This window comes from Tiliqua scincoides, chromosome 1 (assembly GCF_035046505.1).
Source record: "Tiliqua scincoides isolate rTilSci1 chromosome 1, rTilSci1.hap2, whole genome shotgun sequence".
In the NCBI taxonomy this organism is placed as follows: domain Eukaryota; kingdom Metazoa; phylum Chordata; class Lepidosauria; order Squamata; family Scincidae; genus Tiliqua; species Tiliqua scincoides.
In genome coordinates this window covers 57,780,821-57,802,163 of record NC_089821.1, presented here as the reverse complement: position 1 = coordinate 57,802,163, position 21,343 = coordinate 57,780,821, and the positions used below count along the sequence as shown (strand labels likewise).

General features: G+C 43.1%; 1 protein-coding gene across 1 annotated transcript in view; it reads left to right on the top strand.

The window, feature by feature from the left end:
* Positions 1–867: 867 nt before the first annotated feature.
* MUC2 (mucin 2, oligomeric mucus/gel-forming) overlaps positions 868–21,343 on the top strand; it is an 85,175-nt gene continuing 64,699 nt past the window's right edge. Inside the window, 16 exon segments of the mRNA XM_066619512.1 lie at positions 868–937; positions 2,003–2,267; positions 5,369–5,483; positions 6,244–6,334; positions 7,246–7,355; positions 8,613–8,829; positions 9,711–9,836; positions 10,168–10,285; positions 11,069–11,207; positions 11,723–11,833; positions 13,643–13,712; positions 15,074–15,211; positions 16,164–16,328; positions 16,999–17,093; positions 19,777–19,903; positions 20,586–20,841. Coding sequence (XP_066475609.1) covers positions 868–937; positions 2,003–2,267; positions 5,369–5,483; positions 6,244–6,334; positions 7,246–7,355; positions 8,613–8,829; positions 9,711–9,836; positions 10,168–10,285; positions 11,069–11,207; positions 11,723–11,833; positions 13,643–13,712; positions 15,074–15,211; positions 16,164–16,328; positions 16,999–17,093; positions 19,777–19,903; positions 20,586–20,841 — 2,213 coding nt within the window.

Genomic DNA, 21,343 nt, shown 5'->3' with positions numbered 1-21,343 from the left:
AGCAGATCTGCTCACAGTGCCAGCTTCAAGATTGGGGTGGGAGCTTGGTTAATGCTTTCTAAGTGGACCCCTTAGCCCTAAGGAGGCAGGCCATACAAACTTTCTTCTACTGCCTCTAATTTGCCCCAGGCACATTTTCCCAAAGCATCTTGTCCAGTGTTAGAGTAGTGATGTGATTGGTATGGTTGACTGTTTGCTAGCGCTGAGTCCCAATCATACTTGTCATACTTGGGACCCAACCATGCCCTCATGGATATCATGAACTAGTTTCAAAGAGAGTTGTTTGCCATGTGGCCTGGGGGACTGTTTGATTAATTTTGTTCAATGTTACTTCTCCTTAGCTGCATGGAACTAGTGCTGCCCCTTGGCTCCCAGTCATGAGTTGTGTCAATATCGATTTATCCAAGAGAAGCAACAAATAGAAATTACCTTATTCAAAGGTTTAATCCTGGATCTTCAGAGACAGTAAATAGTCCTAATTAGTGAGAAAAATCACAGGCTACCCTTAAATGAAGGAGCTCCAAAATTGATCAAATACTTTCTACAGTTAGAAAATACTGCAGATTACAATTGCGTGTGACTGAAGGACTACTAGCATCCTTCTAGAGAGGTACAGTATAAAACAGCAGTAAAAAGATAATTGCATGATAACTGAATCAACATTCTCCTGTTTCCTGAATACTGGATTACCGGTATTACAATGAAAATTTCAGCTCTGTTTACTTTCTAATCTTAGCAAATACACACCCATTTTGACCCCTCCTTCTGCTCCTCACCTTCCATCTCCTGTGATGGCATGAACTGCATTAGTGGGCAATATAAAAAGAGAGGCTGTAGAAGGACTTCTGTCCCGTCCACGCAGCCACTATGGGGCTAAGACTAGCCAGCCTTCTGACACTATGGCTGGCCCTTGTCTATGCAAATGAAATAAAAAAAGGTAAGACTTTTAAAGGAGATGCTGTAGAACTGGCTAGTGGGGAAGCTTGGGGAACATAAGCTGTGGCATTGGGCAGCAAATAAAAGCATCCAAGTGCTCCTCTCATTTAAAAGGCTTTGGAGATGTGGACACAAGTGCTCTTTGCTTGCAGCACATAATATTTTGGATGATGTGGACTAATAGCAATGTTAATGCATAGAGAATCTTGTCTTGGGGCATTTCTGGAACACAGAGGAAGTGGTTTTCTTACATTGATGATCCTGTCAGCTGTAGAATACTAATTTTGAATAGTGCATTAATGTTCAAATGCCAAGGACTTGCAAGTGGGGAATAACTTTCTTTCTTTCTTTGGAGAGGAAACCTAAGTGACTCTATCTGATTCAAATTTAAACTTGCATCCATTGTATATTTGGTGACAGTGCTTCTATTTCTTTTTAATACAAAGATTCAGGGCCCAATCCTATCCAACTTTCCACCTCCAGTATAGCCACAATGAGGCCTTGTGATAAGGGTACACATGTTCCCATACCTTGAGAAGGCCCCAGTGGCTTCCTCTCCACCACAGGATGCAGCACACACACCACTGATGCAACTGCACCGACACTGGAAAATTGGATAGGATTGGGCCCTTAGAAGCTTGTGTGTGAATGGCAACATCATAACTTGAACTGCTTCAGGAAAATTGCATGGCCAATGCCATCTTGATGGATAAACAAATGGTAGTCATAGAAATCACACCTTGTTGCATTAACAGGTGAAACATCAGCTATCTTCTTTGCCTCGGAGCCAGTATTTCAATGCCTTATGGCAAAGGAATTGCTGAACTAGAAATCCCAATATGGATTATTTGTGCAGCTTTTAAAAGTGTTCATATTCCTAGAGATGTTGCAATCAAACGCTATAATGATGAAATACCACCATTTCAAGAGAACATTTGATACAGGCTGTTGACCTCTTCCCCTTTCTAGATTTGATGGATTCTTTTACTGACTTTGCACAAGTATCATTTCTTATTGTGCAATGATAGCACTTAATGGTTACTTGTTACTTTCTTCATCATTTCAGGAAGAAAGCCTAACCATGGCAACTATGTCTGCAGTACTTGGGGGAACAACCACTTCAAAACATTTGATGGTGACTTCTACCAGTTTCCTGGTGTCTGTGATTACAACTTTGCTTCTGACTGCCGAGAATCTTACAGGGAATTCTCAGTCCATATTCAGCGTGAATTGAATGACAAAAAGCACCCTGACATTCAATATGTTCTTGTCCAAATTAAGGATGTCGCAATTCACCTCACTCACAAGATGGTTGTGGTGAATGGGCAAATGTAAGTTTATTCCTCTAATATGACTATTCTTCCAAGGTACCCTTAAATTTGTAGCCAGGAATCTTTCACAGGAAGTTCGTAGAACACCTTATTGTAATGAGTGCATACTCTTCCCACTATCAAAAATACACTTGAAGGAATTGTTTTGTGTAGAAACTTAAATTATGTTTTCCAAAAGATTTTGTGTGGTATGCTGCTGAAATTTCACAGCAAAGTTTGAAATGATTTTGAAGTTCTAATTCAGGTGAAATATCTGAAAAACACCAAGATAAGCCAAAAGGGTTTTATTAAGACAAATGAAATGTTCTATGCTGTTCTAAGGTTGTCACCAAGTTTTTATCTAAAACAAAATTTGAAGAGAATTTGGACATTCTTTTTCAGGCAAGATACTTTAGAATTGTTGAGGGAAGCCAAAAGCATTTTGATAATTTATTTGGGGGTGAGGAGAATTTGTTGATCTCTAGCCTAGGTTTTATTTTTCTCCTTACCTGAAAATTTTTATCAGATCTGAAGAACAACATTATACAAGATAGTCACTCTGCCTGTTGGAATGCAACAGAATTATTACTGTTGGGAAAATTATTTAGTAGTGTTGGGGAAATTATTCACAGTAACCACTGTTAATAGTATTGGGAAAATTTAATAGTGTTGGGAAAATTTTTCACAGTAACTACTGTTACTGTGAATAATTTCCCAACACTGTTAATTAATAATTTGGAATATTTTGGAGTCTCTTCTTGTAACCAAAAAGCTGAAAAACAGCAGAGACAACGAATGGAAATGATTGTTAAAGCAAAGCACTATACTGGAACAATCAATATTTATAAAACCGACTCATTTTTTAAAATAATGTACGAAGACATGATACACAAGGCTGTTAAAAATGACTACTATTAACAACTATTTAATTCTCTGATGCTGCGTTTGCAATTTTTCGTTGCTGACTTTTACTTGTTCATCCTCACAGGATTTCTTTGTAATAAAACATAATTACCAGCTTACAAAGGGGGAAATGAGACCAAGAAATAGTGGCCACCTAGTGAATTCATGGTCAATCTGAGACGCTATGAAGGTTGTATTCAGAGTCAAGGTCACCATTGGACCTCAAGCGCCATCTTTGGCACACTTTGGTACACTGACCTGGCACCACGACCCATCTTTCAAGCACACTAGTCATGGATCTGACTTGGTGCTCCCCTGGTTCCCTTGACTCTGAACATATCCTCAAATACAGCTAGTGATCCTTACATTTGATCAGCCATGACAATAAGCTTACCCTTGTTTGGGCAGGTGTTTAAACAGGAAGACAGGAGGGGTACAACAGACCAGTTCTTCTAGCTGTGCTAACACCATGGGCAATAGGCCCATTTAGCCCATGGATGGGTTGGTTCTTGACTCCTGTCAGTCCCAGTTGTTTTTCATTTCCTAGCACAGCTTAGAAGGATCACATTTTTTCCCCCTGCTTGAAGTAGTAATTAACCATCTCAAGGACATTCTTCACCAGATTGTGGCATTTTAAATCCATGCCAAATGCTAAGTAATGGACTCAAGGCAACATATTCCTATCCATCATGAATGCATATATTTTTTGTTTCCTGTAATAAGACCTGGCCCACTATTCTTAGGCTGATTAATAGCAGAACCTCTGGAATGTGTAAAACTACTTGTGCAGTAAGATCTTGCTCTGGAATGAGACCCACAGCCCAATGCAGGGCAATTCCTCCAGTGCACGCTGCATCCCATGGAGGAGTCTCAAGCAACAAAGGCCTCCTTGAGGTCAGGGAACATTTGTTCCTTTGCCCTGAGGTAAACCTTCACTGTCTAGTTGGGTCCATTTGGACCTGGCACCAGAGATTTTGTTGGTGCAAATCCAAGTGGTCCTAAGTTGGTGGATTGAGACCAGGAAAGGGGGCAGGATATTGCTGAAGCTGCTGCTGCGGTCTTACCAGCCTTGACAAACCTCACTTCCTGCCCAGCCTATTCCTCCCCCTCCTCCCCATTCCTCCCACAACTTACTGGTGTTGGGGCTTCTCCAGAGGCAGTTGGAGTGCCGACATGGCCACTTGGCACTCACATTGGCAGCTCGACTGAGCAGAATGGTGGATCGCATTTTGCACACGGTGCCACCAGAACATATGTTCCAGCAGCATAGTGGCTTGATAGACATGGGCTCTCAGTCTTGTCTATGGAGAAATTTGTCTAAAGCGTTCCTCAGTTAAAAGTAAGAGATATGGTAGTGGTCAATCCACCAAGCATTATTTTCCCAGTCTTTCCAGTGTGGGTTAAAGTGCACAGAAGTTTATACTGAGCCTGTCATCCTGTAATACATCACCTATAGTAATACATCCATTCCAGTCTCAGTGAATATAACCTTGTTCTGTATCTATAGAACAGAATTCAAATTGAATCCTCCTGCTTTCATTTTTTTTTTCTTTTGGGAGGCAATTAACACTTGCATAGTCGTGTGTGCAGGGTAGGGTGCTTGTTTTTTCTTGTTGCTATGGAAGCCCTCCATTAGACGAAATGGTGCAATATAACCATATAGTAAGTAAATGAAAAAGGGTGGGGGGAGAGGCTGAGCAAGGTATCTTGAAGTTTATGAATAGGCAGTAGTGACATTGTTATATCTAAATGACCTCACTGTAGGAAAATTCAGCTGGAAAGAGCTAAGAAAATATCAGTGTCTCTTAGGCTGCAATCCTAACCACACTTTCCTGAGAGTAAGCCCCATTGAACAAAATAGGACTTACTTCTGAGTAGACCTGGTTAGGCTTGTGCCCTTAGATTCACAAGTAAAAACCAACTGCTTATTCTCCGGGATAAACTTTCAAATTTGAATCCAGAAGAAACAAGAGAGAAATCTGGCAAAGCTTTATGGACTATGAATAACATTTAGACTTTTTTGAATATTTATTACCTTAGGAAGAATTAATTTCTTACAAATAAGGTTGTGGCTTGCAGACGGAAAAACATCTGTTAAGATACGGACTATAAAATGAGGCAGGAGGTGGATCCTCATCAGATTCTACAAATAGGTGTCTTTTTTTCTGTTGCTTGCAATAGAGTCTAATGAAAACTCTGTGCAACTTTCTTCTCTACAGTGCAAAGACTCCATACTACAGTTCTGGTATTCTGGTTGAGAAGAATTATGCCTATACCAAAATATATGCCAGAGTGGGCCTGATTCTGATGTGGAACAGAGAAGATGCCTTGCTGGTATATTGGCATTTGACTTGTATTTTGAAACTTTGCTATAGGCTTTCTGGATTGGGCCCAGCATACTTGTTCCTTCCTATACAATAGCTGAAATATCCTTTTTGAATAAATTCAACAGTAAGGGCAAGTTGAGAACCATTCTCAGTGACTGCTCTGCAACTGAGAAACTCCTTAGACTGAACCCAAACCCAAGCCAGAAGAGCTGTGAAAACATTCTGTCTTTGACTTTTTACTAATGTGATTCTAGTACTAAAATTCTTCATGGATTTTATCGTACTTTATCCAATTATAATACAAATGGACACCCTGCACTATATCTCAGAAATGATTAACCATCCAAACCATTCAGGAAATCAGCATTTCCCTCTCTCTAAATTCAGAAACTATAGTAAAAGAGGTGAAAGAGGTTTCATCTTTCCTGTATTTCAGTTTGTCTCATTGTTTGGCCACTTTCTTTAGGTAGATAGTTTTTCTAATTGTTAGCTTAGTCTTGGAAGAGAGAGTCTTTAGATCACTGGTAGGACTCATGAATTGCATGTGTAAGGTCCAATTGATTTAGATCCAATACTTGTCCTTTCCAGTTATTGCTTGCAGATGGCAAGCATGGAAAAGACCTCTGCTTGAGCCATTGGAATAATCCATGTCAATCAAAGTAGCCTGAGAGTCCCATGTACTTTCTTATGTAAAGTTAGGCAGCATTATAGCTCTCTCTGTTAAGACAAGCTGAGATATTCTTTCTGTTTTTGCTTTTTCAATTCAGATTGAGCTTGACACCAAATTTAACAACCATACATGTGGTCTCTGTGGGGATTACAATGGCCAGCCAGTCTATGATGAATTTATCTCCAATGGTAAGTAGAACAACATTATTGTATAGGGAACTATGAATTATGAATTGCACTTGAAGTACAGAAATTGTAGTGAAAAAAATGGTTTACAGAATTTGGCTGTTTGAAATGCATACAGAAATTAAGAAGTGTTCCTCAAAAATTGGCCTTCAAGTGTGAAATGAATCCTTATTAACACAAGCATTCTTCGTTTTATTATTAATAATAATGTCATCATTTCAGCCAGACGTTTGCTCATATATTCAGGGTGGCTTGAGAGAAGAACAGTCTTCTAGAATCTAGATCAGGGGTGCCCAAACCCCGGCCCTGGGGCCACTTGTGGCCCTCAAGGACTTCCAATCCGGCCCTCAGGGAGTCCCCAGTCTCCAGTGAGCCTCTGGCCCTCCGGAGACTTGCTGGAGCCTGCGCTGGCCTGATGCAACTGCTCTCAGTTCTCAGACAACTGTTCGACCTCTCGCGTGAGCTGTGGGACAAGGGCTCCCTCCACTGCTTGCTGTTTCACATCTGTGATGCAGCAGCAACAGCAAAGGAAAGCTGGCCTTGCTTTGTGCAGGCCTTTTATAGGCCTTGAGCTATTGCAAGACCTTCATTCATTCATTCATATAAGTTCCATCTCTAATATATTCATTTATTTAAATTTATTCAAAATTGAAATGTAAATTGATTTTTTTTCCAGATCCCCAACACAGTGTCAGAGAGATGTTGTGGCCCTCCTGCTAAAAAGTTTGGACAGCCCTGATCTAGATAATAACATTTAAAGGGCAGGATCATTAACATCATTCACTTTAGAGACTGTGAAAACTCACCACTATAATTCCAAGAATTATTACCTGTAAAGGAGGATATTTACCAATCTCTATTAGTGTAAAGAAATGTTGGGAACCTCTAACGATGCCATTGATTATTTTTCATAGGTTTTAAGTACAACCCAATCACATTTGGAAACCTACAAAAGATTAATAACCCCAACACAGTATGTGAAGATCCTGATGAGACTCAGACTACTCAATCCTGCAGCCAACATGTAAGTCTGTGCTGAACACTACACACTTGAATACAGCGTGATCAGTCTGTCCCAGGGAATAGCCCCAATCCTATCCCCTTCCATTAGTGCGGATGCAGTCACGCCATTAGGCATGCACTTCATCCTGTGGTGGGCAGATGATGATTGGAATACCTCCTGAAGAAAAGGAACTTTTATTCCATATCTCTGGGTAAGCCCCCTGATGTTCTATGGGTTTCCTTGGATGTATGCCAGCTATAGAGCTTAAGTCCTTGGAGAAAAAGGGGGAAAGACCAGAGGAGAGATCAGACGAAGGGATGGCAACATAAGAACATAAGAACAGCCCCACTGGATCAGGCCATAGACCCATCTAGTCCAGCTTCCTGTATCTCACAGCAGCCCACCAAATGCCCCAGGGAGCACACCTGATAACAAGAGACCTGCATCCTGGTGCCCTCCCTTGCATTGGCATTCTGACATAGCCCATTTCTAAAATCAGGAGGTTGCACATACACGTCTTGGCTTGTAACCCATAATGGATTTTTCCTCCAGAAACTTGTCCAATCCCCTTTTAAAGGCATCCAGGCCAGATGCCATCACCACATCCTGTGGCAAGGAGTTCCACAGACCAACCACACGCTTGGGGATGCATGGGATAAGATCCCTCCCTCCCTCCCCTGATCCTCGCATCTTACTGGGACCAGCAGAGCTCTAGCAGCCTCTGCCCCATACCCCTCACTGCTCACCATTTGCAGTAGCATCCCAGCAGTGTGCAACAGTGCATCATGTTTCACAACTTTGTAAAACATGGTGGATTGCCATAATGCAATTTCTGGCAGCACACACAGTCCATAGGATCAGGCTGTTAGTTGTGTAACTACTTATGAACTTTATAATGCTCCATTGGAACATTCCTCCCATCCCAGTCCCCACCCCCACAATGCCTTTAAGAGGGGATTGGACAAATTTCTGGAGGAAAAATTCATTACGGGTTACAAGTCATAGTAGGTATGTGGAAACTCTTGGTTTTAGAGGCAGGCTGCCTCTGATTACCAGATGTAGGAGAGGGCACCAGGACGCAGGTTGTGTCTGTTGTCTTGTGTGCTTCCTGAAGTATTTGGTGGGCTACTGTGAGATACAGAAATCTGGACTAGATGGGCCCTTGGCCTGATCCAGCTGTGCTCTTCTTATATTCTTATGCCAGGTTCTCAGACACCTGGAGAGTTTGAGAACCACTGTGTTAGAGATGTCTTAAGCTCTGCTTCCTTTTCTTTCCAGCGGGATGAGTGTGAGAGGATATTGACATCTGCTCCCTTTGCGGATTGCCAATCACGCTTGAATCTGGAGCAATACATTCAAGCCTGCATGCAGGACAAATGTGCCTGTGAAGATGAGGCGGATTCCTTCTGCCTCTGCAGCACCATCTCAGAGTTCTCACGACAGTGCTCCCATGCTGGCGGCAAGCCCCGGAACTGGAGGACATCACACTTTTGTTGTAAGTTCCACTGCAGATTTTGCAGAACTAAGTGGCTCAAGCAGATTGCAATTGGTGGGAGAAAATCACTATGATTTGTGTACTTAAGGGCCCAATCCTATGCACTCCCAGTGCTGGTGTGGTAAATGTGCTGTAAAGCATTTTTATGGCACCTGGAGGATTGGGAGTACTGGCACCGGCTCAGTGCCAATTGGTGCTGAATTCAACGCTGGGTGGATGCCACCTTGATAAGGAAAGAGCTCCAGGTGGTGATAAGGTCTGTGGGGGTGGAAGGAGGGCAGGGTGGAAGGAGGAACTGGGGCGGGAGGGGGGGTGGGACTGGTGGAGCCCTGCTCCACCATATCCTAACCTCTGTGTCAGGTTGCAAAGCCTGACTTAGAGGCTCTCACGTCTGCACTGGACAAATAGCCTTAAGAAGTCTTATGAAACCGCATTTTGGGGCTTGAGGCTTCACCTGAGGAGACCTCTGGTGGCCCCGGCAGTTCTGCTGGATACAGTAGTAGCCATTTTGGCACCGCTGCACCCCATGGAGCCGCTGGGGATAGGATTTGGCTGCCTGTCCCATTGAATAAGGAAAAATTATTATTTCAATTGTTTGGATTGTTTTTCCTTGGATTACATCCTCATTATATATGTTAGCATTGGTAGCTGACTGTCTGTCTGTCTGTCTGTCTGTCTGTCACATACACAATTTTATTTCCACAGGAAAAAAACTGAACGTTATTTTATTTAATTTTAAAAAATGATCAATCTATTTTCCATTAAAGTAAAAAATTGTTTGACTAAAACTAGGCCACATTTTTCATTAGTGTAATTCCCTTTTTTCCATTAGTAGATATGTAGTCATGGAATACAGAGTTTGTTTTCTATCATTATATTAGATAAGTCATGTCCTGGAAACATGGTCTACCTGGAAAGTGGCTCGCCTTGTATGGACACCTGTTCACACCTGGAGATCAGCAAACTGTGTGAAGAGCACTACATGGATGGCTGCTTTTGCCCTGAAGGTAACTGTTACATTTAAGTCAAATGTTCAAATGGCTACACAACTAATGGCCCGGTCCTAGCAGATTCCCATCAAGTTGCTATTTGCACAAGGAGAGAGGCTGTTATTGGCACCAATAGCAGCTTGACTCTCAGAGCAAATTGCTTGTAAGGAATTTTTGTTGGAACCTTGGCATTAGGAGGAAAGGGTTAATTGTCCTGATACAGGTCACCTGATATAGATCAGCACTCCCAGCTGCAATTTTAAAAAAGGATGGCAAGTTAATATATTTAATATCACTCTGAGTTGTCCAAGGTTCTTGAGAACTATGAGCGTCATTGGTTGTTTTGCAGGCATGGTATACGATGACATCACAGGGAATGGCTGTGTGGCCATAAGCGAATGTCACTGCAAACTTCATGGGAACCTATTTTCCCCTGGACAAAATATCAGAAATGAGTGTGAAAACTGGTAAGGAATCCAAGTCCCTTTCTGAGAGTAACTTTGGTTGGAGCATTCTATTTTAGAGTTGTTACCTATAAAATGTGTTAGGTGCTGAGGACTTGAAGGGATGTCATCTTGATTAACCTCTCAGGACAGGTGCTGACATATCTAGTACTCAGTAGAATTTCATGTTAAAACACACCAAACTGCACTCAGTAAGCCTGCCATGTTGCAGGTAAGAAAAGAAGGCAAAGGTTGCCCAGAGTCATCAGCCAGTAGAAAATGAGGAAGAGTAATTTATTGGCCCCAGATAGTTATACTCTTGAGTGTAAAAGTACAGTCAATTCACTACTTGCATAATGTCCTGCTGGAAGGTTTCTTGGAGGGTTTTTTTGGTTTGTTTTTCTGTTTTTTTTGGGGGGGGGGAGACGACTACCAGCTTGCAAGGTAGTGCCAGAAACATGATAGTTTGCTGATTCTGTAGAGACAAGGTAATTAGGTAAGAAAGGGTGGAAATGCAGCTCAATGGTAGAGTACCCACACTTCATCCAAAATGTTCTTGTTTCAATCCCTGGTATCTCCAGGTAGAGTGAGGAGAGACCCCCACTGGTAGAGCCTATTCTATGCGGACAATAGTGAGCAGGATGGACCCATGGTCTGATTCAGTGCAAGGCCTGTTTCCTATGTTCCTTCCCAGGAAGAAAATCATCATTTACAAATGAAACTGCTGTGGTGGTACTCTGGATATAGATATATTCAGGACGGTTCCACTGAGCCCACCTTAATTTATTATTTTGCCTGTATTCATAGCACATGTACAGCAGGTAGATGGGTGTGCCAGGACTTGCCCTGTCCAAGTACGTGTGCCGTGGAAGGAGGAAGTCATATCACCACCTTCGATGGGAAGAAATACACTTTCCATGGAGATTGTTTCTATGTGCTGGCCAAGGTAAAAACATCAAAAATTTCCACTCTACTGAAAGAAAATATGGCAGTTTTACAGCCCAGTTCTACCTAAATCCAATTACTTAAATGTTTAAATCCCTGTGCGGTGATGCAGCGGCGCTGGTGTGGCTACCACTGTATCCCACAGGGGATTTTTGGCTGATTGATGTCTCCTTGGAATAAGGAGACATTTGTCCCCTTGCCTCAGGGTAAGCCCCAGCAGCTGCTATGGGTCAAGGTGGACCTGCACCAGCTCAATCACTGCATTGACCTGGGAAGGCAGATCAGGCCCGGGAAGAGGGCTGGCATTCAGAGTGTGCTGCCACTGACTGTGCCCCCTCCTGGGCTTGATCTGCTCTGCTTCTTGCTCCATCACTGCTCCGTTCTGCCTATCATCTTCTTGTTCCACCCACCACATCCTGTTCAACCCCTCCCCACCTCCCTCCAACCCCCTGTATGGGCTTACCTGCTCCAGTGGGATTGTCCACATTAATAGTAGTTGTTCTTTTACCATTACAGAGTATTACTAATAACTCACATGTCCTCTTGGGAGAGCTGGGCCTATGCAGTGCTACAGACAAACAGACATGTCTGAAGACAGTTGTGCTGTTAATGGACCACAAGCAAAATGTAAGTACAGCATCATTAATAATGATGTGGTAGTGAGCTGGTTCATCTAGAATATGATGCTAAACCAAACTCATCTCTCACAGACAAATTCAGTCAATGGGATTCTAAAACTGGTTTTAGCTTATATTTCTTTACTCTTGTTTGACATCTCATTCTCTTATTTTATGTTTCTTATCTCCTGTCTCACAAAGGGGGGTGGTGGTGGTGGTGGTGGTATACAAGGTTCTGGTCAGTATCCAGATTTTCAAATGCTGATCTAGTTGTCTGAATTATAATGGGACAGGAATCAACCTGTGAAATCCCCATTTCTGTTTTATTTCAAAGAAAAAGACCCCTCATTTTTCTACACCTAACTTCAAGGCCGCATCACTACTGCATTTTGGGTTCCATATATTTTGCCGTATCTTCCTTTCACATCCTTCATGTGTCTTCGGAACTACATTTGTAAATTCTGTAGATAGCATTCTAAATATAGACAAGAGTTTTAAAAGGTGTCACTGCCCTAGAAAGTTGCATACTAAAAAGTTGATGAGTTTTTCAGGATTATTTCCTCATCGTACACTCTGCACTGTATACTCATGATTCAACTACCAGTTATAAAAATGTGTAAATCAGGTTTAAACCTATAGCTGCCTTTGGGCTGGTTTGAATGATACTTTAAATCTGGAACCAGGCCACACTCCTGGTTCCCATCCTGTTCACACAGGCCATACTCCTGTGTGCCCATCCTGTCCTGTCTTCATTTCCTGGTTAATTTCCCAGAGAGAGAGAGAGAGAGAGAGAGAGAGAGAGAGAGAGAGAGAGAGAGAGAGTACAGATTCAGATTGCAGGTGCCCTCCCTGCAATTAGGGAAATCAAGAAAGTGAGAGTAAGGGTTCTGCACACATTGTAAAGCATGCATGTCCATTATTGTGAGTGACTAGTTCCAGGACTGAAGTATTGTATGGACTGACCTTTAGTTCCTAACCAGAGAAGTGTGAAACATATCTACCTTTGAAAAAAATAAGTTACTTAACTTCTCAGTCAAGAAATTATGTTTTTTTTTCCCAAAGGTGGATGTTTCACAGTTCTCCAGTGCAGTCTCAGCACCTGCACAAACACCCCCCCCCCCACACACACACCCACAAACACACTAATCCCTCAGGGTCAAGACAGAGCAACTTGTTTTGAACTGGTTTAAAATGTGATGTGGAGATCTGCCGAGGGGTGTTCAGTCTTACCTAGTAAAACAGAGATATCTGGTAAAAGTGAACTGCTAAAGAATATCAATATTTGTAAGAATGAGCATCCTTTAGGCATTTACACTGGGATTTAGTGCACATGTCTGTTTTCCACTGAATTGATCTCTTGACCAAGTTCATGCAGTCTGGTGCAAGAATGTCTTTGTTAACTTGCATAAAATATTGGCTGAGAAGTAAAACGCTTAACAATTGTATAAAGAAAATATTTCTTCACCCAATGTGTACTTAATCTGCGGGATTCCTTGCCACAGGATGTGGTGATGGCATCAGGCCTAGATGCCTTTAAAAGGGGATTGACAGATAGATGGATGAAAAGTCCATCACATGTTACAAGCCATGAGAAGTAGGTCACCTCAGAATGCCAGATGCAAGGGAGGGCACCAGGATGCAGGTCTCCTGTTGTCTTGTGTGTTCCCTGTGGCATCTGGTGGGTCACTGTAAGATACAGGAAGCTGGCCTAGATGGGCCCTGGGCCTGATCCAGCAGGGCTCTTATGTTCTTCTGTAACATTCACCTCTTTTAAACCCTTTTAAACACACTAACATAACTTGTTTTTCTTACCATATAGATTGTTGTGTTCAAATCAGATGGTACTGTACTCCTGAATGAGATGGAGATCCACTTGCCCCATGTATCAGGTGAGGGAGTGTGAATTTTCCTGATGCTCTAAGTTAATTAACAGATTAACAGTGAAGCCTTCAGATTAACCTTTTTTTAAATTTTGGTGGTTGGGTCAATGAAAACCAGCAAGATTAATTTTAGGCAGGACTGTCTCTTGGAAGGTGTTGGGCCCAGGACAGATCTGACCCAAATTGCCTGGTGTCTGAGGCCACCCCCAAATTTTTTCTGTCTCCTAACTCCTTAAAATTGTGGCTTTAAAAAAATTTTTTAAATTGTGTGCATTAGCAGGCATACTTCATGTGCCCCTCTTACCAGCACCACCTCTTCCTTCATTCCCAGTGCCCACCAGTTCTTCAAAACCGGCTGGGTGGTAGAATGTTGGGAGTGGAAGACTCTTCCCACCCAGTCTGTTTTGAATAGGTGAAGAATAGACAGTGAAGAAGGGGGCAGAAATGGTGGAGGAAGGGGCAGGAAAGGGAACTCTGTTCTAGTTGTTCCACAAGGAGGAAAGTGATCACAACAGGATCACCGAGTTCCTCTGCTTCCTCCTTCTGCTCTGATGTCACAACTGCTTGCTTGTAGCATCGGTGCTGGAGGAAGAGGTGAGTTGCCACTGCACGGAACCTCTACTTTCTGGCCCACCTTTCAGGAGAATTGTAGCAGTGGCACGGTGAAGCAAAATGTAGGCCCCAGAGTGATCACCCTGATTTTTTTTTTCTACCCTTGGGATGGCTATTTTAAGATTGCTAAGATTTGAATTCATATTAAATGAATATATTAAATGAAAGGTAATTTAATAACTCTGAAGAGTTATTAATTATTAATTATTATACTCACCTGTTCAATGTATCAATCCAGATAATAGCTCTTTGCTTTCCATTGTCCTTAATCTCAGGGCTCTTCCCTGATCCCCTCTTTTTTCCATTTGCCCTTCCCTCTCCTCTTTCGTGAGAAATTGACTGTCTAATACAGCGATTTTCAACCTTTTTCATCACATGGCACACTGACAAGGCCACTAAAATTGTCAAGGCACACCATCAGGTTTTTTACATTTGACAAGGCACACCATGCTGCCAGTGGGGGGCCTCACATCCCCATTGGCCCTACTAATAAATGACCTTCCCCCAAATTGCAGTGGCACACCTGTGGACCATTCGTGGCACACCAGTGTGCCACGGCACAGTGGTTGAAAATGGCTGGTCTAATATCTAGCATTTCCAGGGCTTCTGGTTGGCAACACAACCAATACCATTGTTTTTTCACCCCAGTGAAAGGTATTGAATGTATGGGATAAAGCAGGATGGATAGTTTTTTCCTGTTTAACTAAACATATTAATGAGTTGCAGCAATTAACAAGATGGCTTCCCTTTGTTTTCAGCCAGCTTCTCGGTTTTCCAGCCATCTTCGTACTACCTTATTGTACACACATCCTATGGCCTCAAGCTGCAGATCCAGCTGGCTCCAATGATGCAGTTGTTTGCCATTGTGGATCAGTCTGCTAAGGGAATACTCCAAGGCAAGTCTGAACATTTATCTAGCACTGAGGAGGATCTTCAATCCACTAGATGGGATGAGCATTTTTAGTAAAGTGGAATAAAAGATCTGTACTTACAAATATAGCTAGTTGCTCTGTTTGTCAGAGTATCTTAACCTCAGTGTATTATCCAGCATAGTTTTACATTATGAAATTGGTAAGGGCCCAATCCTATTGGTCTGCTGCGCTGTCAGAACTTGCATTCTGGCATCGTATGTGCTTTATAGCTGCCACAAAAGGTGACAAGCCATTCTGCACAGCTGGGCTGTCACCACACATGGTAAGTGGCCACAGCCATTTGTCAGAGGCCCCAGGAAAAACCTTAGTGCCAGTAAGTCAGTGCGGGAGGTGGGTTAGAGCAGAGGGTGGGCAGAGTGGGGCTGAGAGGGGGAGAAATGGAGCAGAGACTAGGGCGGTGAGGGTGTGTGTCGAGGCCAGGAAGGGGGCAGTATTGGTAGTGGTAAATGTTACTTGGAGGAGACCTCTGGGACTACCCCCTGCCCCCATGGAATGCAGCGCATGCTCCAACGTCTAGCTGAATCAGCAGAGGGAATTTAGATAGGATTGGGCTGTAAGTCATCATTTTTTGGAGATTCTGATGTCATTTGTTATAGTATTAGGAAGCCTACTGTGGAGTTTCTTAGTTTTCTGGCATTTTGGTGGAAAATTAGAATTTCAAGCAACAGTAGCTATGGAAAAATACCGTTGCTCTAACAAGAATCTGTGTAGAGAATGGCATAGTTGACAGGAGGCATTCAAGACCACTGATATACCTGAGACCTGATTAAACTATACAGACTTTCCTTAGAAGTGTTCTTGCCTGAATGGGAGCCGCTTCTAGTTTTAGAGGGATCTGGTAACTGAGATTATCAATGTTATGTTGACCGCTGCTCATGTTTGGTTTTTGTTTTAAACCTGTTGCCTTTGCCAATAGGACTTTGTGGGAATTTCAATGGAATCGAAAGTGATGATTTCAAAACGTCAGGTGGATTGGTTGAAGCAACAGGGCCTGCCTTTGCCAACACCTGGAAAGCCCAATCCAGTTGCAGTGACAAAGTGGAGTCCTGGGAGCACCCTTGTACTCTTAGCCTTGAAAATGGTAAGAATGGGTGCTTATCGCAAAGGTGACGCAGGAGCGAATAGGATTTGCACAGGCTAACTGAAGGTGGTGACTGCCTGTATTGCTTAGCCCACAAGTCAGAACTGTGTGAGTCTGCTTGAGGCTTTCACATACTTAAAACCCTTCATTTCCTCCACATGACTGGAAAAATCTCTAAGGAAAGAAGAGGCAACACTGCTTTGGATGAAGAAGAGAACCCCATTCAACCGACAGCAGTTTAGGAAATGGAAGTCAGTTTAGGATTAGTTCTGTTTGGTTTTCTGGCCCAAGGACTATATGCTCTCCTTGACAGTTGTACACTCCTCAAATTATAATGTCATCCAATTATGGTCATAGTTATTTGCAGCTAGATATCTAGGGGATTTGCGTCATGCTCCATCTCCTGGACCCTTATACTCTTAGAGCTCAATCCTATGCTTGTCTACTCAGAAGTAAGTCCCATATTAATAATAGTCAATGGAGCTTACTCCCAGGAAAGTGTGGATAGGATCGCAGCCTTAGGCTAATACATACAGTATTCATTTGGTTTGACTTCGTGGTATTTCTTTGATTAGATAAATTACAACTCAGAAATATGATAACAGACATCACAATGCATAGGAAGACCTCAAATGAATAGTCAATAAAAAGATACTTATTTTTGTTACAGAAAATTATGCTGAACATTGGTGTTCTTTATTGAAAAGTACAGAAAGCATTTTCGCTAGATGTCACTCAGCTATTGACCCATCAGATTATTACAAGGTATGGATTTTTAAATTATACTAAGGGCTTTTTTCTTTGACATCTTGTTGGAATTTTTTTTTTACATTGATCTAGTCACTTTCATATAATTATAATACAATGAAGACAGAGGAGATAGATACACTGAAGATATGGAGTTCTCTTCCCAGTTGTATTTTTTAATTGTAGTGCAGTGGTTCTCAAACTGGTGGGTCGCGGCCCACTAGTTCGTGTAAAGGTTCCCCCATCCCTTTAAGGGGCAGGGGTAGGGGAGAGGCAGGAAAGTGATCCCCAGGATCACGCCTGTATGGGGGGGCGAGGGGGATGTCTGTGACTTACTTTATGAAGACAGGGCTGCAGCAGGCTGCAGGAGGTGTGGGGAGCCTTGCACAGCCCTCTGCAAGTGTTCCCCGAGGCTTGGAACATTCAGAGAAAGTGGGCGCAAAGCACTTCCGTTTTGCAGGAGGTGCTTTGTGCCCACTTTCTCTGAACGTTCCAAGCTTCAGGGAGTGCTACAGAGGGCTGTGCAGGGCTCCCTGCACCTCCTGCAGCCTGCTGCAGCCCTGTCTTCATAAAGTAAGTCACTAGCACCCCTCCTCCTACGATCCTGGGGATTGTGTTGCTGCCCTAGCCCCTCCCCCTCAAGAACTTACTGAGGGAGTAAAGCTTCCTCAAAGTTTGAGAACCACTGTTGTAGTGTTTTGGGGTTAGAGCACTACGGATGATCACATTTCACGCATGGCTTTCTAGCTCTTTTAATTAAAATGCCTAAGGTAAAACACACTGTGGTATATTTGTCAAAAGAACTGAATGCCAGAATTCAGAATCTCTGGAGAAAAAACCTGAGATCTAAAGAACTGTTTTACATACACCAGAGGCATTGAAATGCCAAGCAGGATTTTGGAAGCATTTTTTTTAAACAGCACAATCCAGCAACATAGGTGTGATAGCCAATCCCCATATAGGGATGGATTGGGTCCATATGGCAGCAACTTTCCTATGGGGGGGGGGTAGACCACAGGTAACACCAGAAGGAGGCAAGCACTCTCCAGACACATGACTAATCCCCACCCTTCCCTTGCTGAACACTTGTGGTTACTTAAACAAAAGGCACTTTGCACATTCTGAGAATTTTTTTTTAAATTTTCATCAATACATATAAAAATCAACCTTATTTATCAAGAGCAGTACCCCTTGAGTTTGCTTTACATTTAGGATGGCAGCCTTAAAATGAAATTGCCGGCTCAGCTGGTTTACTCAGAAGTAAGTTCCATTGTATTCAATGGGGCCTACTCCCAGGAAAGGGTGTATAGCAGGGCTTTTCAAACTGGCGTTGCGACACCCCAGCCTGTGGGCCCTGGCCTCTGCCCCCTTAAGGGGCGGGGGCAGCCTGGAGGCAGGGAGGAGGCAGTGGAGCAATCCCCAGTAAAGCGGAATGATCGTGTCCTGCCTTCGATAAAGCGGAAGTGGAGTGTGATAGCTCCACTTTCGCTTTCACAGCTGCGGGGAGCCCTGCAGAAGGTTGCGCAGGCTGCGGGATGGCTTTGGTAAGTGCACACAAACTGAGGCTGCAGGAGGCTTTGGTAAGTGCACACAAGCCCCTGCAGCCCCCCTGAGCGGTGCAATCCTGGGGATTGCGCCGCTGCTTTCCCCTCGCCCCTGCTACCCCCCCCTGCCCACGCAAGATCTTAGTGTATAGGATTGTAGTCACAGTTTATTTTTCTTTCAGGAGTCTAACACAGTGGTTTGCAAAATAGTGGGTCACAACCCACAGCCAGGGAAGCACTTGTCCCTGCCCATTTAAGGGAGGGATGGGGGAAGGCAGCAACACAATCCCCAGGATCACGCTGTTGATGGGGATGGGAGGGTTGTTTTTTTAAAACTCAAAAGCCTTCAGTGCTGGAGTCCTGGGGATTCTGGGGGTTACAGAGAGCCTTCCACAGGGCTCCCTGCAAACATGTTTAAAATTTTAGAAAGGGTTCTTCTGGTTTTTGTTGCAAAACCGGAAGTGCCCTTTTTCTATTTTTAACATGTCTGAATGTGCGGGGAGCCCTGTGGAGGGCTCCCTGGAATCCCCAGGACTCTGGCACTGGAAGCTGGTGAGTAAAAAAAATACCCCTCCCATCCCCGGCAGCAATGTGATCCTGGGGAGCTGCCATAGCTCCTCCTCTGCACATATACCTACAGTTCTCCAAACTCCCTTGCAGGAGTTTGGGAAGCACTTGTCTAACATAGCGAGCAATCCTAACCCTTTATGTCAGTGCTTTCCAGCTGGGACATGTGCTGCATCCTGCAGTTGGGTGTCACTCACGGAGGCCTCCTCGAAGTAAGGGAATGTTTCTTCCCTTACCTCAGAGCTGCATTGCCCTTATGTCAGTGCTGGAAAGCACTGACATAAGGGGTTAGGATTGCACCCTTAGAGGACAAAGTTCTGTGATCCTCTCCAAATGCTCTTTCCCCCATCTGTGCTCCTCCATTCACTGCTTTAAAAAAGTATGGAATAATTCATAGGAGAAGTGCACTCCAACACGAGAGGGGGATGAGAAAGTTCAAAAATGCCATTGCTAAGGAACATTCTCTATTCAAAATTGTATTTCCAACACAATTATTCAATAGGTGTATCACCACTGCTATTGCTGAGTGCTAGTTTTTTATCCACCTTCCGGCTAGCAAAATGATCAGTTTCCTGATTTTTCTTCTACAGAGGTGCAAATATGACACCTGTAACTGCAATGCTAATGAAGAATGTTTGTGTGCTGCCCTGTCGTCCTATGCGAGAGCCTGTGCCTTCAAAGGGGTCATGTTGTGGGGCTGGAGAAATGTTGTCTGCAGTAAGTGTCTACATCCTCATCAGCACCTTGAATGAGAAGAACTCCTCTGAATAACAATGCATTTATAATGGCTTGGCACTAGAATAACATAACAGCAAATACAGTTTAGTTCATTTGTCAGACTGTTTCTAGAATATGCAAAGCATCTGGATGAATTTGAGTCAAGAGAAACCTCGAAGAATGTTACTTACACTGACACTCCTCAAAGAGGCAATACATCCTGAATAATTTGCCAAAGTAGAATTGTCTTTGCTGCCTGTCTAAAGACGGGCAGTGATGAGGCCAGGCACATCTCTTTTGGGACATCTTTCATGGTTTGGGTGCCACAACAGAAAAAGCACTATCTTTGGTGGATATCAACCCAACCTCTGTTGGTGGGGGGAACATGGAAAAGGGCCTTAGTAGTGTTATGAAATTCTCAGGAAGACTTAGAAATACCACCATTTTACAAACTAGTTGTCAGCTCTTTATTTCCTTCCATTGTTTTCATGGCTCCTTCAAAAATACTTAAATTCTGTTAACAGTGTCAACAATATTATTTTCCAAGTAGAACCATGAATAGAATTCAAATAGCATACTCTGAATGGTTGTTTGGCTTTTGAAATGGCAAAGAGCCAAGCCCTTGCGTTTACACTCTTTCTACTTGGAATTTGACATCTGTTCTTTTCTCCCCTTCATCCAGACAAAGAAGTGTCCTCTTGCCCAGCCACCCAGGTCTTCCGTTACAACCTGACCACATGTCAGCAGACCTGCCGCTCTCTTTCGGATGGCGATAAACATTGCTTGCAAGGCTTCATTCCAATTGATGGCTGTGGCTGCCCTGATAATGCCTACTTGAACGAGAAAGGTGTTTGTGTGCCAATAGATCAGTGCTCATGTTATTACAAAAACAAATATGCAGAACCTGGGGAAGTCATCATGAAACAGGATGAACGCTGGTATGTTCACCTCTTGGTTTCTTGCCTTCCTGATGGTATGGGAAGATGGAAGTTCAGTATAGGGGTTGGCCTTTTTAGTGTTCTAGTACAATGCTGAGAAGCTCAGGATTGTGCTGGCAAAACAGCGGCATAGATTTCTGACCATAAAACAGTACAAAGGGTGGGGATATTAATTCTGTAATTTTTTTTTAGAAGATTGTCTTTCCAAAGCAATGTGAGAAATAAGGAAATGTCTTTTATTGAAGTGATTCAACCAAAACGCTAGAAGTAGATTTTAGAAAACAGTGTTCTTCATCAGGCATAGTGTTCAGGACCAGTGTGACACTGTGGATAGCGTTTGGGCCTTTGAACAGGGACACAATCAGACACAAACCTTACTGGGTAATCATGGGCTGATCACCATCTCATAGCTCAGTGGTTTCCAAACTATGAGCCGTGGCTCCCCAAGTAGCCTCAGATACCAGCCAGGGGAGCCATGGAATCCTCATGAAAACTTGCCGTC